Source organism: Crinia signifera, chromosome 6 (assembly GCF_055691185.1).
Source record: "Crinia signifera chromosome 6, ASM5569118v1, whole genome shotgun sequence".
Classification (NCBI taxonomy): Eukaryota; Metazoa; Chordata; class Amphibia; order Anura; family Myobatrachidae; genus Crinia; species Crinia signifera.
In genome coordinates, this window is record NC_139222.1 from 83,651,866 (window position 1) to 83,669,590 (window position 17,725).

The following is a 17,725-nucleotide window of genomic DNA, read 5'->3' on the forward strand; positions in this document are numbered from 1 at the left end:
ACATTTTTCCATATGAAAGCAGGGATATGGGAGGGCAGATGACATCCGGCTATGTCAGCTGTCCGCCTCCCACATGTGCGTCACGGCTGCATTACCATATGTACACCCAGCGTTTTCATGGGAATGCCCATTAATCGTGGGGCTTATCATATGGTAATGAGCCAAAACAGCCCTTCATGCCCTTCTCCACCCCCTGCTCGGATGGGTCCGACCGATCATTTTCTGCACGGAATTCACACCGTGTTCGGACACGCGAGGCATTCACACATGCGCAGAATCGCCCCTGCACAAACACCAAACATCGGCTGTCCAAGCGCACACATAGCGGTCTGACTCAATCAGAATAAGGGCCAGAGTGAGGTGGTTTCTATGTGGACTTAGATAGTAGCTCATTATCTAATGGTTTCCTAATTTTTAATTACATATCAAATGTTTTATTTATGTTGCTGTTTTTATTGTCTGTAGACAAGATGATATATTTTAATACACTATAGTTATATAGTACAGTATACAGCTCTAGTTCATTCATTTGTGTCACCTGATTACAATTACTTGCAGAACTCCTCTTTCTTCTACTGGTTTTATGGGAGTATGCAGTACTTCATCAACCCTCAGAAGTTTGCCCACATTCTTAAGCAGTGACAGCTGGACAGGCTTCTAGGGTTGGCTCGACCCTGTAAGCCTTGCTTACAGCAACTTACAGGGTTGGCTCGACCATTAAACATAATTTTTGACTACAAGAGATGCATCATTGCTGAACTTATTGCAAATTGCTAGAGTTGAACTTCTAAGATGCCACCTACACACTTTTTAGCTGGGTTTCTGGAAATATTGTATTGATTTGTGGTTGGTGTGAGCAGTAACTTGAAGTTTTGCCTAGAGTGAAAACCTATTGCTGGTCCAGGTTACCGTTTTCAACCACCAAACTCTGCACCCTACTCTATCTGTGCTTACTTCCAATTTCTGTCTTTACAGTTCCCTCTCTCCATATACAGCAAGTTTGAAACAGATCAGTGTCCCTGCAAAAATTGCTTTATCTGTTATGACATCTTTTAGCACACACAGGAGTAATTTGGTCTCAGTTGAGAGACCTCTTCACCTCACAGAGGTTTATATCCAACATTGGGAAACCATGAGAATAAGAGGCGGCACTCAAATGGGTTGTTCAAAGGTGTATTAATAAATGCATGAAAGCTTGATGTGATCCATTAGACAGACTGAGTGCCGCCTCTTATTCTCATGGTTTCCCAAGGTTGGATACACATGGGAGTCTACAGATATCAATAAATTCGTGGAAGGCACCGTGTGAACTTGCTTGAGGACCATTTGGAAGGTCCAAATTGACACCATCCAGGGAGATCCTGGTAAAACAGTCCGCAAAGGGTCACCATATGTGTTTTGATATATGAGCACTATATTTATTTTCACATGGTACGCATACTAAGCACTGATTTGTGGTGATTTCACTTACCTATTACACTAGAGAGTGCTATTTTCTCATTACTTTTTAATAGATATATATATATATAGCTATATAGATCTATATATAGATATATCTATCTCTCTCTCTCTCTCTCTATATATATATATATAAAGTAATGAGAAAATAGCACTCTCTCTAGTGTAATAGGTAAGTGAAATCACCACAAATCAGTGCTTAATATGCGTAACATAGATATATAAATATATATATATATATATCTTTTTTGTATTTTATATATATATATATATATATATATATATATATATATATATATATATAGATAGATAGATAGATAGATATCTATATGTATGTACACACACATTTTTTAAATAAAATGTATAATACCTAAAATGCTTACTTGTCTCATCTAATGCACACTTGCATTGTTAAGTTTTCTAAAGAACCAGGACATTTTTCAGTAGGGAAAATAACTTAAAAATTATTTGCCACTGTACTACACTTATGAAACGCTGGAGTAATAACCACCATTAATATTCATTCTGCACCTTGTTATGGTCCTTGACAGACGGAACATGAGTTTTCAGTGCATTCCACATGAATACATGATGTATGCTGTCAGGTTAAAGCAAATTTTCCAACATGATAGCACCTTGTTTTTGATTAAATAATGATCCTGCTTTTCAAGTGAAAAATTATAATTTTGGACTTTTAGCCCTAATGTCTAAGGGAATTAAATAATAATGCGAAACTTCAAATATTTATAAATTCATTTTTTTTCTACTTTCCATTAGGATGGGAAATATTTCAGGAGACATTTTTACACGCTAGTGTTATAGCTGGGTGCACAGGGTTTGCCATTTCAAAGGGACAAACGTTTAAAAAAATATGAAAATCCAAGTTTTAAGTAAAATGTGTGTTCTAGATTGCAAAGAAATTGTCCAAGCATTACTGCGTATAAACATAGTAATGAAAGAAACAAAGGAACGTCTTGGCTTTGTACAGTAATCTACTTATTTATAATAAAACTGTCAAAATATAGACATTTATGGCAGATAAGGAAAATTATAGGCTTCAATTGAGTAAGTAGGGAGTAACACAGCCAATTTCAGCTATAAAAAAACAGTCAGTAAAGTTATTTGGAAACCATGTTCTAAAATATTAGTCTCTCCTATTTTCATTAAGACGCATTGTATTGCCTATAAAATTCCCAGTATGTGCTATTTACCAAATACAAATAGGCAATGCTGCCTTTTCTCCCTGTGAGAATCATTTTATTATTACCACAGGGTGAGCAAAACGATTTTTTTCTAACAAGTTCAGCAAGCAAATCAATTCCAGGAAAAGCATATTTTTCCATCTGTGAAATATATTACTAGAACTTTTAAGGTAAAATCTACTGCTACCATGTCATTGTTTTAACAGAACAAAATAGCATTTTTTGCAATTAATGATCTGTTTGGCGGTAAAACAAATACATGCTGTTAAAAACATAAAAAAAGCTTTTTTTGAGATTATGGGGGTATTCAATTAAGTCTTTTTTTGACTAGCCAAAATAAAATGGACTTTAGTTTTCAGTTACAGATGGAGCCCCTGCCATCCTTGGCCGGGGCACGCCAGACCCTCCACCGTGGCGAGCGCTGGCATGGACGCTGCGTGTCCCTGCCCATCTCCGCTTCAGGGAGACGGCATGGACGCTGCGTGTCCCTGCCCATCTCCGCTTCAGGGTTAGGGGGGCGGCGATGGGGACCGGAGGAAGGCTCCGTTTCCCAGGGGGCGCACGAGCGGCTCGTGCACGCGCTTCCCCTGGCGGGGCTGGCGTGATGGCGGGCTGGCTTTTAAAATGCCAGCCCTGCAAACATGAAGCCAGCCCCATCTCTGCGTACGTTTTTACCCACTATTTCATTTTTATTTTTTAGGTCAAATTGGTATTCGTGAACATTGAATAAAAAACAGGCGACAGATGCAAGTTCAGTAAAAACACATGGATCGGTGAGTAATTCGAAGGATCACGGATTTTTTTACCTTGACTGTTTTTTTTTTACTATTAACCTCTTGAGTGTCAACGTTGCTGTGAGAGATCCTCAAAATCTCTGCTAAAAATGCCACAGTCACTCACAGCGACTGTTCTTTTTTAGGGTGCAATATTTAACTAAGCTTCAATTAATTGACTTGGCTGTATATGTATTTATTTATACTAAGAACAGTCGCTGTGAGCGACGCTGGCATTTTTAGCGGATATTTCAAGGATCTTTCACAGCAATGTTGACACTCAAAAGGTTAAAAAAAATCAACACTTTGATTGAATAGGTCGAATCTAAATTCGACCTAAAAACAGCAAAGAGTGTAATTTTTTCGGACTAGTCGAAGAAATGCACTTAATTGTATACACCCATTTGAAATAGATTTAAATTTGCAATTTGTTTAAAGAAAAATAAATCCTGGAATTAAGAGGAATTGCCATTTTAAATCTTGCTGTATAAGGTCAGGACAAGCTAATTGGAGCTTATAACATTTTGGCCTACTGTATATCTAACAATAAATGTTGTAGTCTACAGCATACTGTACATAAGATAGTAAGCTACAACAACTTCATGTATTATTAGGTTTTTGTGGGGTTTGGGTTAAGCTGAAGGGAAGGAGGAGCCACTTAGAAAGGTGGGATACAGAGTTAGGCTGTGGTGCGTGGGAGTTAGATTTAGGTAGCAGGGTACAGAAGTTAGGGCTGACCACAAGCATCCCCACCGCCGGTCACCCGTATGCACCCTTATGTATCCCTTTTCAAGTATACATCAGCAAAGGAGTACCCGCATATAAATATATAATACTAACTTGTTGGAGTATCCAGTGTTGCTCCAGCAAGTTTGTAATCAAATAAAAATTAAATGAAAAGGGGATTTTGTATGCCGATATCTTAATGAAGTTTAAAGTAATTTTCTAAAAAAAAAAAAACAATATTACGGTTTACCTTTTTTACGGTGAAGATCTGAAAGAAGTTAAAAGACATATGTTTAAACTAGCCTGTTCCTTCATTGCAGCATGGGAATGGACACGCGACTGCCAGCACACAGATCTTCTCCATAAGTAGTCTACATAGATGGGTCTGAGCCATACGGTATATGCGCATTGGAGTTGTTTCTCCAGTAATGTGAATTATCATCCTGGATGGCAGAATAGTTCCTGCAGCTGCGAGTAATCTGCCAGATTGCAGTGCTAAAAAGCTCAACGTACCATTACCGTGTCAACAGATTTTCTAATACAGATCTCAACATCTCCTAGGATTTCCTTGTAATGTGAAGTCTCTTTCAAGTACAGTTATATGCATTAAGAGGTCTGTCAGCTGTTATGAATAGTTGTCTCGGACAGAATCTCAATGTTAATTTATGGCTGCAGACTTTCTCGAATTACCAGCAATTAGTGGACATGATACAGTATATTTATTTTGATAGACTATGTTTAGCTACCATATTCTGTGGCAAGCAATTTCAGACTTAAGCTGGGTACACACTTTATGATATGCAAAATAAAGATATTGTTAATGATATCATTGTGCATATTGGTCAGTGTGTAACTACTATATAACGAAGCAAACTCCCGCAGATTGTTAACGATAACTTCGATCATCTGAACATGCTGTCGTTGTCAGAATGGTACCGAGTGGATTCGGCGGCAGGGGAGCGGGCGCTCAGACGGGCAGCGGGAGGAATCTCAGTGCTCGCTAAGCAGCGATATTCGATGCTTACCGAGCCAACAAGAATCAGGCCCCAAATGTAGGCAGAACCAACACCAAAATAGGTGGGATTAATACATTACAATTGTGTAGAAGCCATTGGTTTCAATATGTTTGGTAGCCTGGTGGCCCCATACCACAAACCTCCACATTTCCATAATACCCCTCCGCTGACACTAAACACACACCTCAAAACCTCCATCAAACAGACAAACATCTAATTACCACAATCCCCCAAATATCAGCACCCATAGTTACACCCCTAAATGTACCCCTCAATACCCCTGTCCCTTTCACAGATGTCACAAAGGATATAAATGGGATATAGATGGGTGCACACCTTAGATAAGTATTTGCAGCATTCGATTCTCTGCTTTGTGAACTGGTAAAGGTTGTTTGTGTGGGAGAAAAAAAAGTCGCTGGCTGACAGGTCGCCCCACATGTGCACCGGGCCTACAACAACATAGCCTATGATTTAGCATGGCCTCTAAACTATTGTTATGCCAATTGTCAAGTCAATCGACTCAATGGTTTGGCTGTGAGCAACAAAGAAATTACATTTTCATATATTAATAGATATATTTCTATTAATATAGGAGTATGAACTTAAAAAATAAATGCTGTGGCTACCTACACAGAGATGCAACTAACAAGGTTGTGATGACCAATGCTAGCACCAGTAGCTAAAATGGTATTGATGGATTAAAGATTGTGAACTTGCAAACAGGGTCCCTTCTACCATTTTTAACTGTGTGTAACTACCCAGTTTGTTTATCCCTATTTCAAATTGTAAAGTGCAACAGAACTTGCTGCTCTGTATAATAAACTGTTAATAACTAAATACATACTAAATAAATGATGGATAGACATCATTATTTACTTCTTAATTGCCATGGTGTTTAACTTAAAATAAGAAGTTGAAGGTTTTTGCATTGAAAATCACACTGGGCAAAAAAATAAAAAATAAAAAGCATGCAAGGAACACTAGGTACTCAACCTGTTTGTTCAACCATTCAGAAGTGAGGATACCTATGGGAGATGTAGTTATCCCATAAGTGTCCTCATCAGGAGTCTAACACACACTGACATACTCACACACAATGAAGCTGCAGAAGACCAGCATGTCAAGATGCAGAGGAAGTCAACAACACTTCAGAAGATGGGCAATTAAGGACAAATTAAGTTTATTGGAAATTTCAAATTGCTTATTTAGTCATGAGATGGGGAGTGCTGTCTTATGGGCTATGAAGCAAATCCCACACATTTTTCCTAGAGATAAAGAGTTTCTGAAAAACTAGTCATACTCAGAAAGAAAATGTTTTCAAGCAATTGAATACCACAAATATGACACCGATGGAAATTATCCAAAATGTGAGATTTTTTGGAAAATTCACACCTACAGTAAATATGCCTAATAGTCTTAATCACTATCAAAGACCAAATAGTTTACAACAATTGCACAGCCTGTATCTGGAATACCTTAAACCAGGCATCACAAGCACCACAATGTCCACATTTATACATACAAGAGGCCAGATGTAATGTTGTCCGATATCAACGACCATGCGGGATGCCGGCCGTACTCTGCGATTTTTAAAGGGCCAATCACTTACAAGGCTCCTTTAAAAAATGTCTGAGTTTTCAAGGCATCATGCACAGAAGTGGAACTCGGAAAGCATTGCATCTGGCCCAAAATCTGAAAGTACAACACTAATATTACATATTTTCAGATTGCTTTATTCGCTTAATTACCTTACATTATTTGCTTAATTACCTATGGTAATGCGAACATACTTGTATTAGTAAATTAACTAAAATGGGAGTTTTATTAAAAATGGGATGTTGCCCATAGCAACCAATCGGAATCTACTTTATTTAGTGGATATCATACAAAAAAATTGCTACTAAATGAAACCCTTTGTGTTTTGTTAATGACACACATGTTTCTCTATACTTGCCTACTCTTTACATGTCCTCTCTGGGAGAAGCTCAGAGAGGAGGCTGGGAATGGCACTTTTGGGGTTCGGGCTGGGTTGTCTCATCACTATGCCCCACCCAAAAGCAACATGGTTTGCAAGACTACAGGAGAGCTGAGGCTAAATGACACAAATTTGTATCATTAGTCCCCAACCTCCATTTAATGCCCTTATTCCCCATCTCATTCCCTCATCTGCTTCAAAGTGAGCGGGATACAGGAGAACTGTCCACTCCATTGGTGTGAGACACTGCCCTAAAATGGGGAGTCTCCTGCAACTTGCAGGAGAGTTGACAAGTAGGGTTTGATTATGGAGAGTCAAAGTCAGTGGTCAACCGTGCTATCACAGTGACAGTGTATATATAAAAATGTACTCCTATTTATGAATGGAACGTACACCCTTATACATATTCATATTTGGCCAGATAAATTGGCAATTGTTGCACAGTGTGTCATCAAATTATAAACAGTCTAAGCATAATGTAGCATAACAGGAAACTAGGATGGCAGGTGGCTGTGACAAAGTATGTTAGGTCATTGGCTAAACCCAATGTTGTGGGTTTGCACTGTTAGCCCCATCCTCGATGGTGTGGGTCTACGCATGCGCGATTATGCACATGTGCAAACCTCCACATAAAGTTCCTTTGGCAATTTTTTAATTCGCCAAGGCACTCGCTGCCTGAGTGACATGCAGGGAGAATTCCAACAGGTCCACCCAGCATTTCATGGGCATGTCCACAAAATTGGTGGGCACATACAGTAGGTGCCGATTTATGTTTTTGCTGGTGGGTGCTCAAGCCAAAAATATAGAGGAGTGGCTTCATGAGGAAGGAGTGTGGCCAAAAAATAATACCAATTTATATTATGGAGCACAGTTGTCTCCAATATTCAAATTACGGCAACAGAGTTCCACATACATAAATGCTCCCACAGTGCAGGTACTCTGCGGACAGAATACACTCTTGCTGGCATACTGTTTCCAGGTGGCGGGTCCCGCAATGTGGGTGCTGCAGCCGCAAATTAGCAAGTTAATATGGTGGCCCAGCAGCGGGACTCAGGCCCGTGGGTGCTCATCAATTTCCGTGGGTGCTCGTGCCTTTGAGCACCCACAGAAGCGGCACCTATGGGTGGGCATGCCCATAGAAACGCTGGGCCGGTCCATCAGAACACAGACGTGCCCCTGCAGGGAGAGTGTTTTCAGTGGGGCAGCACAGGGCGAAAATATGCAGTCTAGCATGCAGGACTGAAGCAGGGCTTTTATTCAGTTTGTCTCAGTTGCAGTCCATTGCATTACCGGCCTCTATTGCAAACATCTATTATTTTTTTATTTTATTATCATATTATTATTTTTTAGTATATATAATATCAGAAATTAATATTTTTTTTAATATAAAAAATTAAGTTCTTTTTATACTGAACAACAATTCTTGCAAATACAGATGGAGCGCCTCCCAGCCAGCCTAAGGATTTGCCAGATCCCCTGAGCTGGCGTAGGCTGGCAATCAGGCGCTCCATCTGACAGGGGACATGCGAGCATCTCACATGCTTGCGCATCCCCGTCAACATGGCGGCAGGGAGCGGATTCCCTGCCCGTCTCTGCTTCAGAGAGATGGGCAGGATTAGAGGGGGCTCCGGGGCTTCAAGCGTCTAGTGCGAGCGCTCCCCCTTTTCTCGGATGGCAAACAGCAGCGGTGATTCTATCACCTGGAAGAGCTCAAATGAGAGCTGCTCCATCTGTACTTTTTGAAAAATAAATAAATAGAAAAATGCAGGTGATTCAGTGTTTTCAGACCTGTCACTGTATAAACTGTATTTTTTATTCCTTTTCTGTTGAGAGATGATGCTTGTTCAGTAACTTTCCGATTTCAGTAAGTGTGATTAAAGATTGTAGCTTCCAGAAATGCTGCTTAAATTACATTGAACCCTACTTTTAAGAAAAGATAATATAATATGGTATTTACCCTCCGCACATCTTTGCCAAATGTCTCGCTGTAACTGGTTCCAAGAATTTCAAACTGTACATGAGGATTGGAGCCATCCTCCCTGAACTCCATAATCCCGGTTAATCCTGTTATGCGACCCTGAAGAAATAGGATTTAGAAAAATATTAGAGGCAGCATTTTTGGTATATTGAAATGTAATTATCTGCATAACAAAATTTATGAACTGTGGCCTAGCCTCTATAATTTCTGTGAAAACATAATTTAATTAGCAAGCTTATATTTTAGAGAAAACACTAAAAGGTAAAAGGAACCAGCTTTACCCTGGCACCAAAAAATTAAATTCTTAAGTACTTTATTAAATAACCTGAATGGCAATTTTATCTTTTGTTTTTTGCAATTTAATGCTGTAAACGTTGAAAACATTATTTATGATAACAGTGATGAAAGGGGTTGGTTTTTCAGACATGATCAGGCGATTGGACAGGCGAATGGATCGTAGTGCGTAAGCGCAAAGCCATCCTGCAAAAAAATCATGCTACTTTTTTAAACGCTGGCCGTTGGAAGGTGTCTATGTGTGTCACCCGGCCAGTTTTCTGGAAGTGAAAGGAAAAACACAGGCGTGTGCATGCATTTGCAGGGAGGGTCTCTGACCACTTTAGCTCTTTGATTTTCTGTAAAATAAACTTTATTTAATTAACTAAGCATTGTTATTTAGCTATTTACCTGGGCATGAGAATATTCTCCCATTTATGAAGGTTAGCTCTGGGTAGGCTATTCAATGTTTGGTGAAAGCTGGGTATCAGGTGTTTAACCAAATAGAGGTAAGCCAAGATGATGTCTGCTATGGTTAGGGAACTTGGGAGTTTTGTTCTACTCCATCTTGTTTTATTATTGATAATGCATCATTGGGTGCCACATGTATAAATGCTTTTCTGATAGATTGTATTTCCTTATCACAATAAGGAAATACAGTACACATTAGACTTAAACACAACTTGTAAATCAGTGTTGGATAATCAGGCATTGTGTGGATAACAGCCACTTTTGTTTACTGCTCATTGGTTAACTTTGGGTTTCGGTAGACATAGCTGGAGGAATACTTAGAAGAGTAGTTGGGGGGGGGAAGAGGATGGATCCCTGGTATTTTGTTCCTCAGTAATTAGAATTGCTAGTTTACCAGTGGGGGGACTTTTTTCAAAACTGAACTGGTGGACTATATCACTGTTCTAATCCCTAGTAATTTACTTTCAATTTAAGACTCTGTAATGAAACTGCTACATTTTATAGCCTTGTTTTGGCATTCAGTGCTCAGCAACAGGACTCATAATGCCTTGACCTTGAAACTTGAAAGTCATGGTTACTCACCTGGCATTTTTTTAATAAGTGATTAATGGGTTCAGAGAGTACCCTGTAGTTAAATAAAGAACATTATGCATTATCTCAACTTTTCTGCCCAAGAAATCTAAAGTAATTATAGGAGAACCATGACCAGTGACATAATAGGCTGAAACAGCTGGTCACAGAGCAGTATTAAGTCAATAATAGTCTCATCACAGGTACTTATACTCCCTTACTATTCCTACCAGTACAAATATGACAATAGCTGGACACAGAGCAGTATTAAGTAAATACTAGTCTCCTCACAGGTACTTATACTCCCTTACTATTCCTACTAGTACAAATATGACCTCCACCTTCCCTCTGTCCCATATGATGTAGCCAATGAGAGAGGTTTGGCAATAGAAGAGAATGCAATGGACAACAATAAGCAGCTTGGGATATTTGGCAAGAGTGGAAAGGAAGACGTTAGGGACAAGAGGAGTGGGTGTCATCTGTGCCAAAAAAATAAATAAAATAAGATAGTCAACGGATAGAGCCTCCGGTGACCCAGTGTCATGACATAGGTGCATACAATAGGACCAAATGAGCTTCAGTACATACATATATCTGTAGCACAGGGCACCAAATCATAATCATTATAATTATCCAGTAGGTTAGTATATACAGGGAGGAAATTGAAAACCAAAGTAAGTGATAGAAGTTGTATAGTTCAGTTTAAAAAACAAGCTGTAAGGGAAATGTGTTAGGGAACCTACTGTAGTAAAGAACCTATATTCTGTCTACTCATCAAAGGTCCTGATCTATAATAAAACAACATTATTTATAGAGACCAATTGTCATGATTGCCAATATAGAAAATGTTTTGATGGAAAAAGTTTTTCCGGTGAGTAAATTGTGTTATAGACAAATTAACCCTAGAACACATACATCATTTTGGCAGCCAGTAATTTCAAGTGTTTCTTTGGGGAATTTTATGTGCTAGGGTTAAGTCCTTCCATTGCCATCAAGGAAATGTACTTTTTGATTCATTTTTTATACCTTTTTTATAGTATCCAACATGGATCTTCCCCCATTCCAGGGTTTTGTTGATTTTCTCATGCAATTCAAACTTGCCATACTGTGCCACTTTCTGTCTTCCAATTTTCTATGGAAAGCATTTGCCAACATCATTACACTGTCATAGAGGTATAGGTTGGACACCTGCAAACAATAAAAGTTGCTTAATTTTTTTTTATCAAAGATTTTTACTCATCATCAGAACCTGTCAGTTTAGTATGGAGAGAATTGGACTTTTCTCCATACACGTAAAATACTGCAGGTGAAAGGAAAAAAAATCAGAAACACAATGAAGAAAGTCCGGCAGATGTACTGTGTAGAAAATCATAAAAACTAGATAAAATATAGTGGATTTGGGCAGCGCGTTGATGTTTAGATTTAATAAAGCAGTTTAAAATTCAACATCTGTTCAACTTTTTTCTTTCAAAAATGAAAGAGAAAAGAGAAAAAAGAATTAAAACCAAAACGACACAGGAAGTGCAATCCCATGGCAGCAAAAAAAAAAAAAAAATATTGAAAGAATTTTTATGAAATGAATCAAACACTTCTGCAAAACATATTTTTTCATTGTGAAGAAACTTAGCACCAAATAGTTTACATTATGGAAAAATAGAATAAACTTTCAATATTGCACTGGAAACAAATGAAATCTTCAAGTTTCTGAATAGATATGCTTTATTGTTACACTTTTGAGCACACTGAAAATCATATTTACTGTACAGTATATCCTGCAGTATTTCAAGGACACAAGTAAAATAATATGTAAGCTAAATGAATAGGGTTTCTACTTTCCTTTCTAGAGTACCATGTGAAGTTTCAGAAGAGTACACTCTTCAACCACAATAAATGCTGTAGGGTATTGTTTGTGGCTCACTGCAGTCTACTCTCATAAGTTCCCATGCAGAAAACTGTCAATGAGACCATGTAAGGGTTGGACTAGCCCGCAGAGGAGAACCCCAGAGGGCTAGATTGCCTGGGGCACCATCTTCTACTCTAGGGACAAGGTTTGAGATTGTGTTTTTGAATTAAACATATTTTCCTTATACTGCACAGGACTATAGTGCATTTCTACAATAAATAACTGTTTTTTATTTGGTATATTACCATGCACGTACTAACTGTATTTACAAAATATATGCTGGGCCCTCTGGGAGTATTTGAATAAATTCAGTATGCAATAAGCGTCTCTCGGAGACTGACCTCTTTTCAAAAAAAGTATATTTAAATAACGTGTATCAAAGCTGATATATCATGGTGCAGACAAAGGGGTCTGTGAACCCAAAGACTTCGGCTTTGAAGCACACTTTTCTGAAAATATGTAAATCTTCCGAATCCCAGTGAATGCATACTGAATTTCTTAAAACACTTCCAGAGGGCAAATACACTCTCTAATGGTTAGGCAAACCAAAGTAGACACACCCTCTCTGGAGACTGGCCACACCCTTAAACATGTGCGTCTACAACTGCATTCTCCCGGTGGACCTTACTTGTTCCAGTCTGACACTGGACTATGCAGAAACCAAGAGACAGTACTTTGTCTGGCATTATAATAAAAAGTGTATCAATACAATTGCTCATCATTCAGTTTGAATGTACTTTTGATTTAGATTTTTTGATACAGGAGTTTATGTTTGTGAGCCTGAAGACTATATTCAATTGTTCTAACTTATTCAAGGCTCTGCCTACAATACTATTTATCTTCATTTTTTAATCTATGTTTAAGCACAATTAGGACTTTTAGGCACATTTAACGAAGCATATTATCTCACCATTCAAGATCAAGCCAGCTCCACGTGTATTTTGCATACCTTAACCAAATAGTAAAAGCTAGGATCTAATGTATTATATATTAGTAGGGCCGGATTAAGGGCCACATGAGCCTCAAGCTGAAATGTTCAAGGGCCTACTGTAAGAAGCAGATGATCTGTGACCAGTGCTTTGTGAGTGGGAACAGTGCCATGTGGGTGTGTACACATCCCCTTCCCTACTACACTATCAGTTCTAATCTTTCCACAAACACATACAAAAAATGCATCATTGTTTGACAAAACCAGAACAACAATGTAATACTTAAGATGTATGGCTGTACGGCCAGCTGGGTGGCTGAACATAATCATGCTTTCATGGTGATAGGCTTACTTTTATATGGAGGCCTGGAGCTGGAACTCCACCTGCCCTATAGTTAATTAGGCCCTGTATATTAGCAATGTATAAATATAATTGATATTTTATTCTTTAATAAATGCTATGCAGCACATTTGTGAATACTTCCACCGGGAATATATAAATATATAAAAGGATAAAGGGCCAGATGCACTAAGCTTCAAAAAGTAATAACATGGAGAGTGATAAAGCAGCCAAACAGCTCCTACCTGCCATGTCAAGGATTGTGTTTGAAAAAATGTCAGGCAGGAGCTGATTGGTTGGTTGTTTATCACTCTCGATTGGTACTTATGTAATATCTGGGCTCCCGTTTTTCTTATGAGACCGCGTCCGCTCGCTACGCTTCGGGCACGGTGGCTCGCTGCGCTCACCACACTATATAAAATCAACTCCATGCGTAGTTGGATAGTAGGGGTATGAAAAAAGGGGTGCATTTAACATGGGAGCCCAGATAATAAATAAGTACCCTCTCGATTTTATCACTTTTGAAGCTTTGTGCATCTGGCCCACATATCCATCACCTCAATGAGGTGAAGTACCACCACTGACCACTAGAGAGCACTTGATGGACCAAAAATACTCCTTTGGGTGCTAAAAAAAAGTCATAACAAAAAGTGAAAGCAATTTTTGCAGGGACAGTGGTCTATTTCAAACTTGCTGGACATGGCAAGAGAGAGTGTTAAAGATAGATACTGGAGGTAGGAGCAGATAGGGCTGGGAATGGGGAGGACAGTACATGGGCTAAAAACTGTCACAGCCCAAAGTGAGAGTACAAAAAAGGTTACAGCTCAAAGTTAAAGTATTCTTTGCAGAAAAAAATGTATGAGCTTTTAACTAGTTCTCTATAATAAAGTATATCTATGTATTTTATATTATCATTTTGTTTGATACGAATAGGTTTGTCTGTGACTCTCTACTGACAATAATGTTACACATTGGTTAATGCAATACCTTTTCTTGTTACTGCAAATACTTTTATGGGCTGACAACGCCTGTTTACAGCATAAGTGTTGATTTTATTAAGTGAACAGCTTTAATTATAAGGTGTGTTATCGAGCTTTTAAAACATTCTTTCAAAGAATACCTATTATTATGGTAAATACAAATTTACATATGTTGCTGTTTCTTTTCATAAATAATGTATTCTGCCATCTAAATTTTCCGTGAACATACTGCTTTGCAGATATAATAGTTCAAGTTTTAATTGGTTTCTCTGAGAATGTGGTCAGTATTGTCTAAGCATAAAGAGGTGCAATGAGACTTTCAAGTCACATGCATGTGAGCAATAACACAAATGCACCTCATGTATTTTAATAATGGGCATAACATTATGCACACAATTACATGCAATTCTATCAGAAGACATAAAAATAGGGCAAAAAATAAGAATGTCAGTAAGCCACCTAAAGCAGAGCTATTGACAACCAGCTTCAAACCTTTTATGCAGGAAAAAAATACCATCTGTATTAATATGTAACCTTCTGTAAACTTGCAGTTTCGCAAAATAAAAAAAATGAAGTGAAAATTGCAATTTTCTTTATGTTGTCCCAGGGAAACTAGGCAGTTGTCAGAACAGAATACAGTATGTAATTATTATCAATTTGCATGTAAATGAAGCTTGGTGTACAGTACCTATTTCTTTACAGCTGGATGACAAAGAGCACCAGAAAATACTAACTCTCCTTCTTCATATTGGGGCAAGTATATAATTTAATATTTATGTTCAAGAATCTCCATGTTATTCATCACCATAATAAAATATGGTTACATTTATTAAAAGATACATGAAAAGGTCAAAGGTTCATGATTGTAAAATTCTGAATCCCCGGATTCCAGGGACATACAGGATTGAGTTGGTCAATAAAAAGACAAACTCCACATAGCAACCCCAACCCCAACCCCTGATATCATTTCCACAAGGCTAGACCGTGATAACAGTTTTTCTTGAATGATAGAGTTGCGGCAATGTAACATTTTTATGTGCCAACTAATTCCAATGTCCGAGGATTGGAAACTCCAACCCCAGGATTTAAAATCCAGGTGATTCTGGGTATCTGGCCATTACCAATCCCAGGATTGATCTCACTAGCTGTCAGTACAGCAAGCACAAGAGATGTGCTTTATTCTAATTTGTTTACTAACATTTTTTGCAGCACAGATAATATTTTAGCCATTCACAAGAGTACAGACTTTAATGGCGTGTACAATCCATACTCTCAGCCACATAGATATACAATTACACTAGGACTATGGTTTTTTGCATGTGTTCTATATTGGACAGAGCCTGTACTGCACTAGCTTGGCATCACTTAATCCTCTGAAGAGGTTTCTAACTATGTAGGTAGGAATAAGGCTTAAAGGTGGTCACAATGTTGAAATGTTTATAATGTTGATACTACATAACCGTGTTGACATTCATCTTGTTGACACTGCTTGAATATCAACACTGATTCTGTCCTTAAGGTGTCGCTCCAGCAAAACAGAAAACACCTCTTTATATTTCTTTGCATCATTTTAAAAAACTTTCCTTTTGAAATGAAATCTAATTCTATACCTAATCCATCATTTTGCACATATATGTACTAAGATCTCTGAATTACATACTACCAAGTGGTTTTTCAAATTTTATTAATATTTCCCTTTGGTGTGTTGGGGGAAAATATCTTTTGTGTGTCTATCTTGTCTAGAATGACCGCCTAACTTTCAGGACATTGGGGGCATTACTAAATTCACTGAGCAGCTACGGTCTCAGGTTGTTAAACCATATTCCCTTAAAATAGGTACACACAAATATTTGTCTGTCCAATCTGTTTGGTGGGAATAAAAACCTGGTAATATATGGGTACATATGACAATCCACCATTTGCTCCAAAACACTGGAAAACAGACAATGGTCATTCAGACATATTGGTTACATCTGTTTAATTGAACAAACGTATCCTGACTTGATACATTTTTGTCCATTTTCCATCATTGGGAGCAAAAATATAAATGTAATTTGCTCTTAGTCATTACCATTTTTTTTGTCCCCCCAGACAAACTGGACAGATAAACCTCTAAGTGTATACCCAACTTTACTCACTGCTCCAGATCTTCAACTACTTATATAGGATACAGTATATCACATCAACAGTGGTTCACAGGTGTTACCTGGGGGCTGAGGCTCGCTAATATTGGATTTGGGGATAATTCAGACCTGACCGCTTCGCTGCAAATATTTGGAGTCAAATGAGTGCAAAGTAAATTTGGAAGGGTACTTATATGTTAGTCGGGTTCCCACTATAGTTAGTATGCTCATACCCCCACTATCCATTTCCGCATGGAGTTGATTTTATATAGCGTGGCGAGTACAGCGAGCCACTGAGCCCGAAGCGTGGCGAGCCCCGTGAGGAGACGCGTAACACATAGCAAATAGCTTAGTGGGCGCCCAACTAACATATAAGTACCTTTGGAACTTGCATAATACAACAATTACATTGGAACCAGACCCATGGAGGGAACTGAGAAATGATTCTACATCACAGATCAGATCCTTGTAGGATACTTATATGGAGAGGATTCTAGTCCTTAGGTGAACTATTAGGGAACATCATTCATTTATGGGCAGTGGTCCTATGCTTCTGTCAGATCCACGAATGGTATACTAGATATCGGCTCTGTGCTTTATTCTGTTGAGCTAATTACACACTATTCATTTAATGCAGGAGGAATTGTGAGAGTTAAGAGCCCAAATAAAGCAAATCCCCTCTGTGACAGACAAAAAAGAAATTACCTAACCTACCAGTCTGTTTTTTTCCCTCTAATTACCTGCTAAATGCTTTGTGCATACATAAAGCAAAGTAAAAGCAATATATTTCTAAGGCCCTAATTAGGTTTAGTTAGGATTAGAAGAACAGAGTGCTGGGATTCAGGCATGTTCTACTGGTCGTCTTCTCAGTTCCTATTTGTCTAAACAAAACAGCGTCTTTCTCTGATCATTCAAAACAAAAAACTACAGGAGCTTTAAATTCACAGAGAAGTAAAAGCAGTACATTAGGTCACAATCAGCAGGTCTTCGCTGTTTCTCAAGGCTGTAT

The 17,725-nt window shown here is 38.3% G+C and overlaps 1 protein-coding gene across 2 annotated transcripts in view; it reads right to left on the reverse strand.

The window, feature by feature from the left end:
- The window catches only part of GRID1 (glutamate ionotropic receptor delta type subunit 1), an 854,117-nt gene that overhangs the window by 142,706 nt on the left and 693,686 nt on the right, over positions 1 to 17,725 (reverse strand). For both annotated transcript variants that reach the window (XM_083146340.1, XM_083146341.1), the window contains exons 7-8: positions 11,469 to 11,630; positions 9,108 to 9,227 (exon numbers count right to left, since the gene is read on the reverse strand). In XM_083146340.1, the coding sequence (XP_083002466.1) occupies positions 9,108 to 9,227; positions 11,469 to 11,630 (282 nt within the window). The remainder of the gene's footprint in view (positions 1 to 9,107; positions 9,228 to 11,468; positions 11,631 to 17,725) is intronic.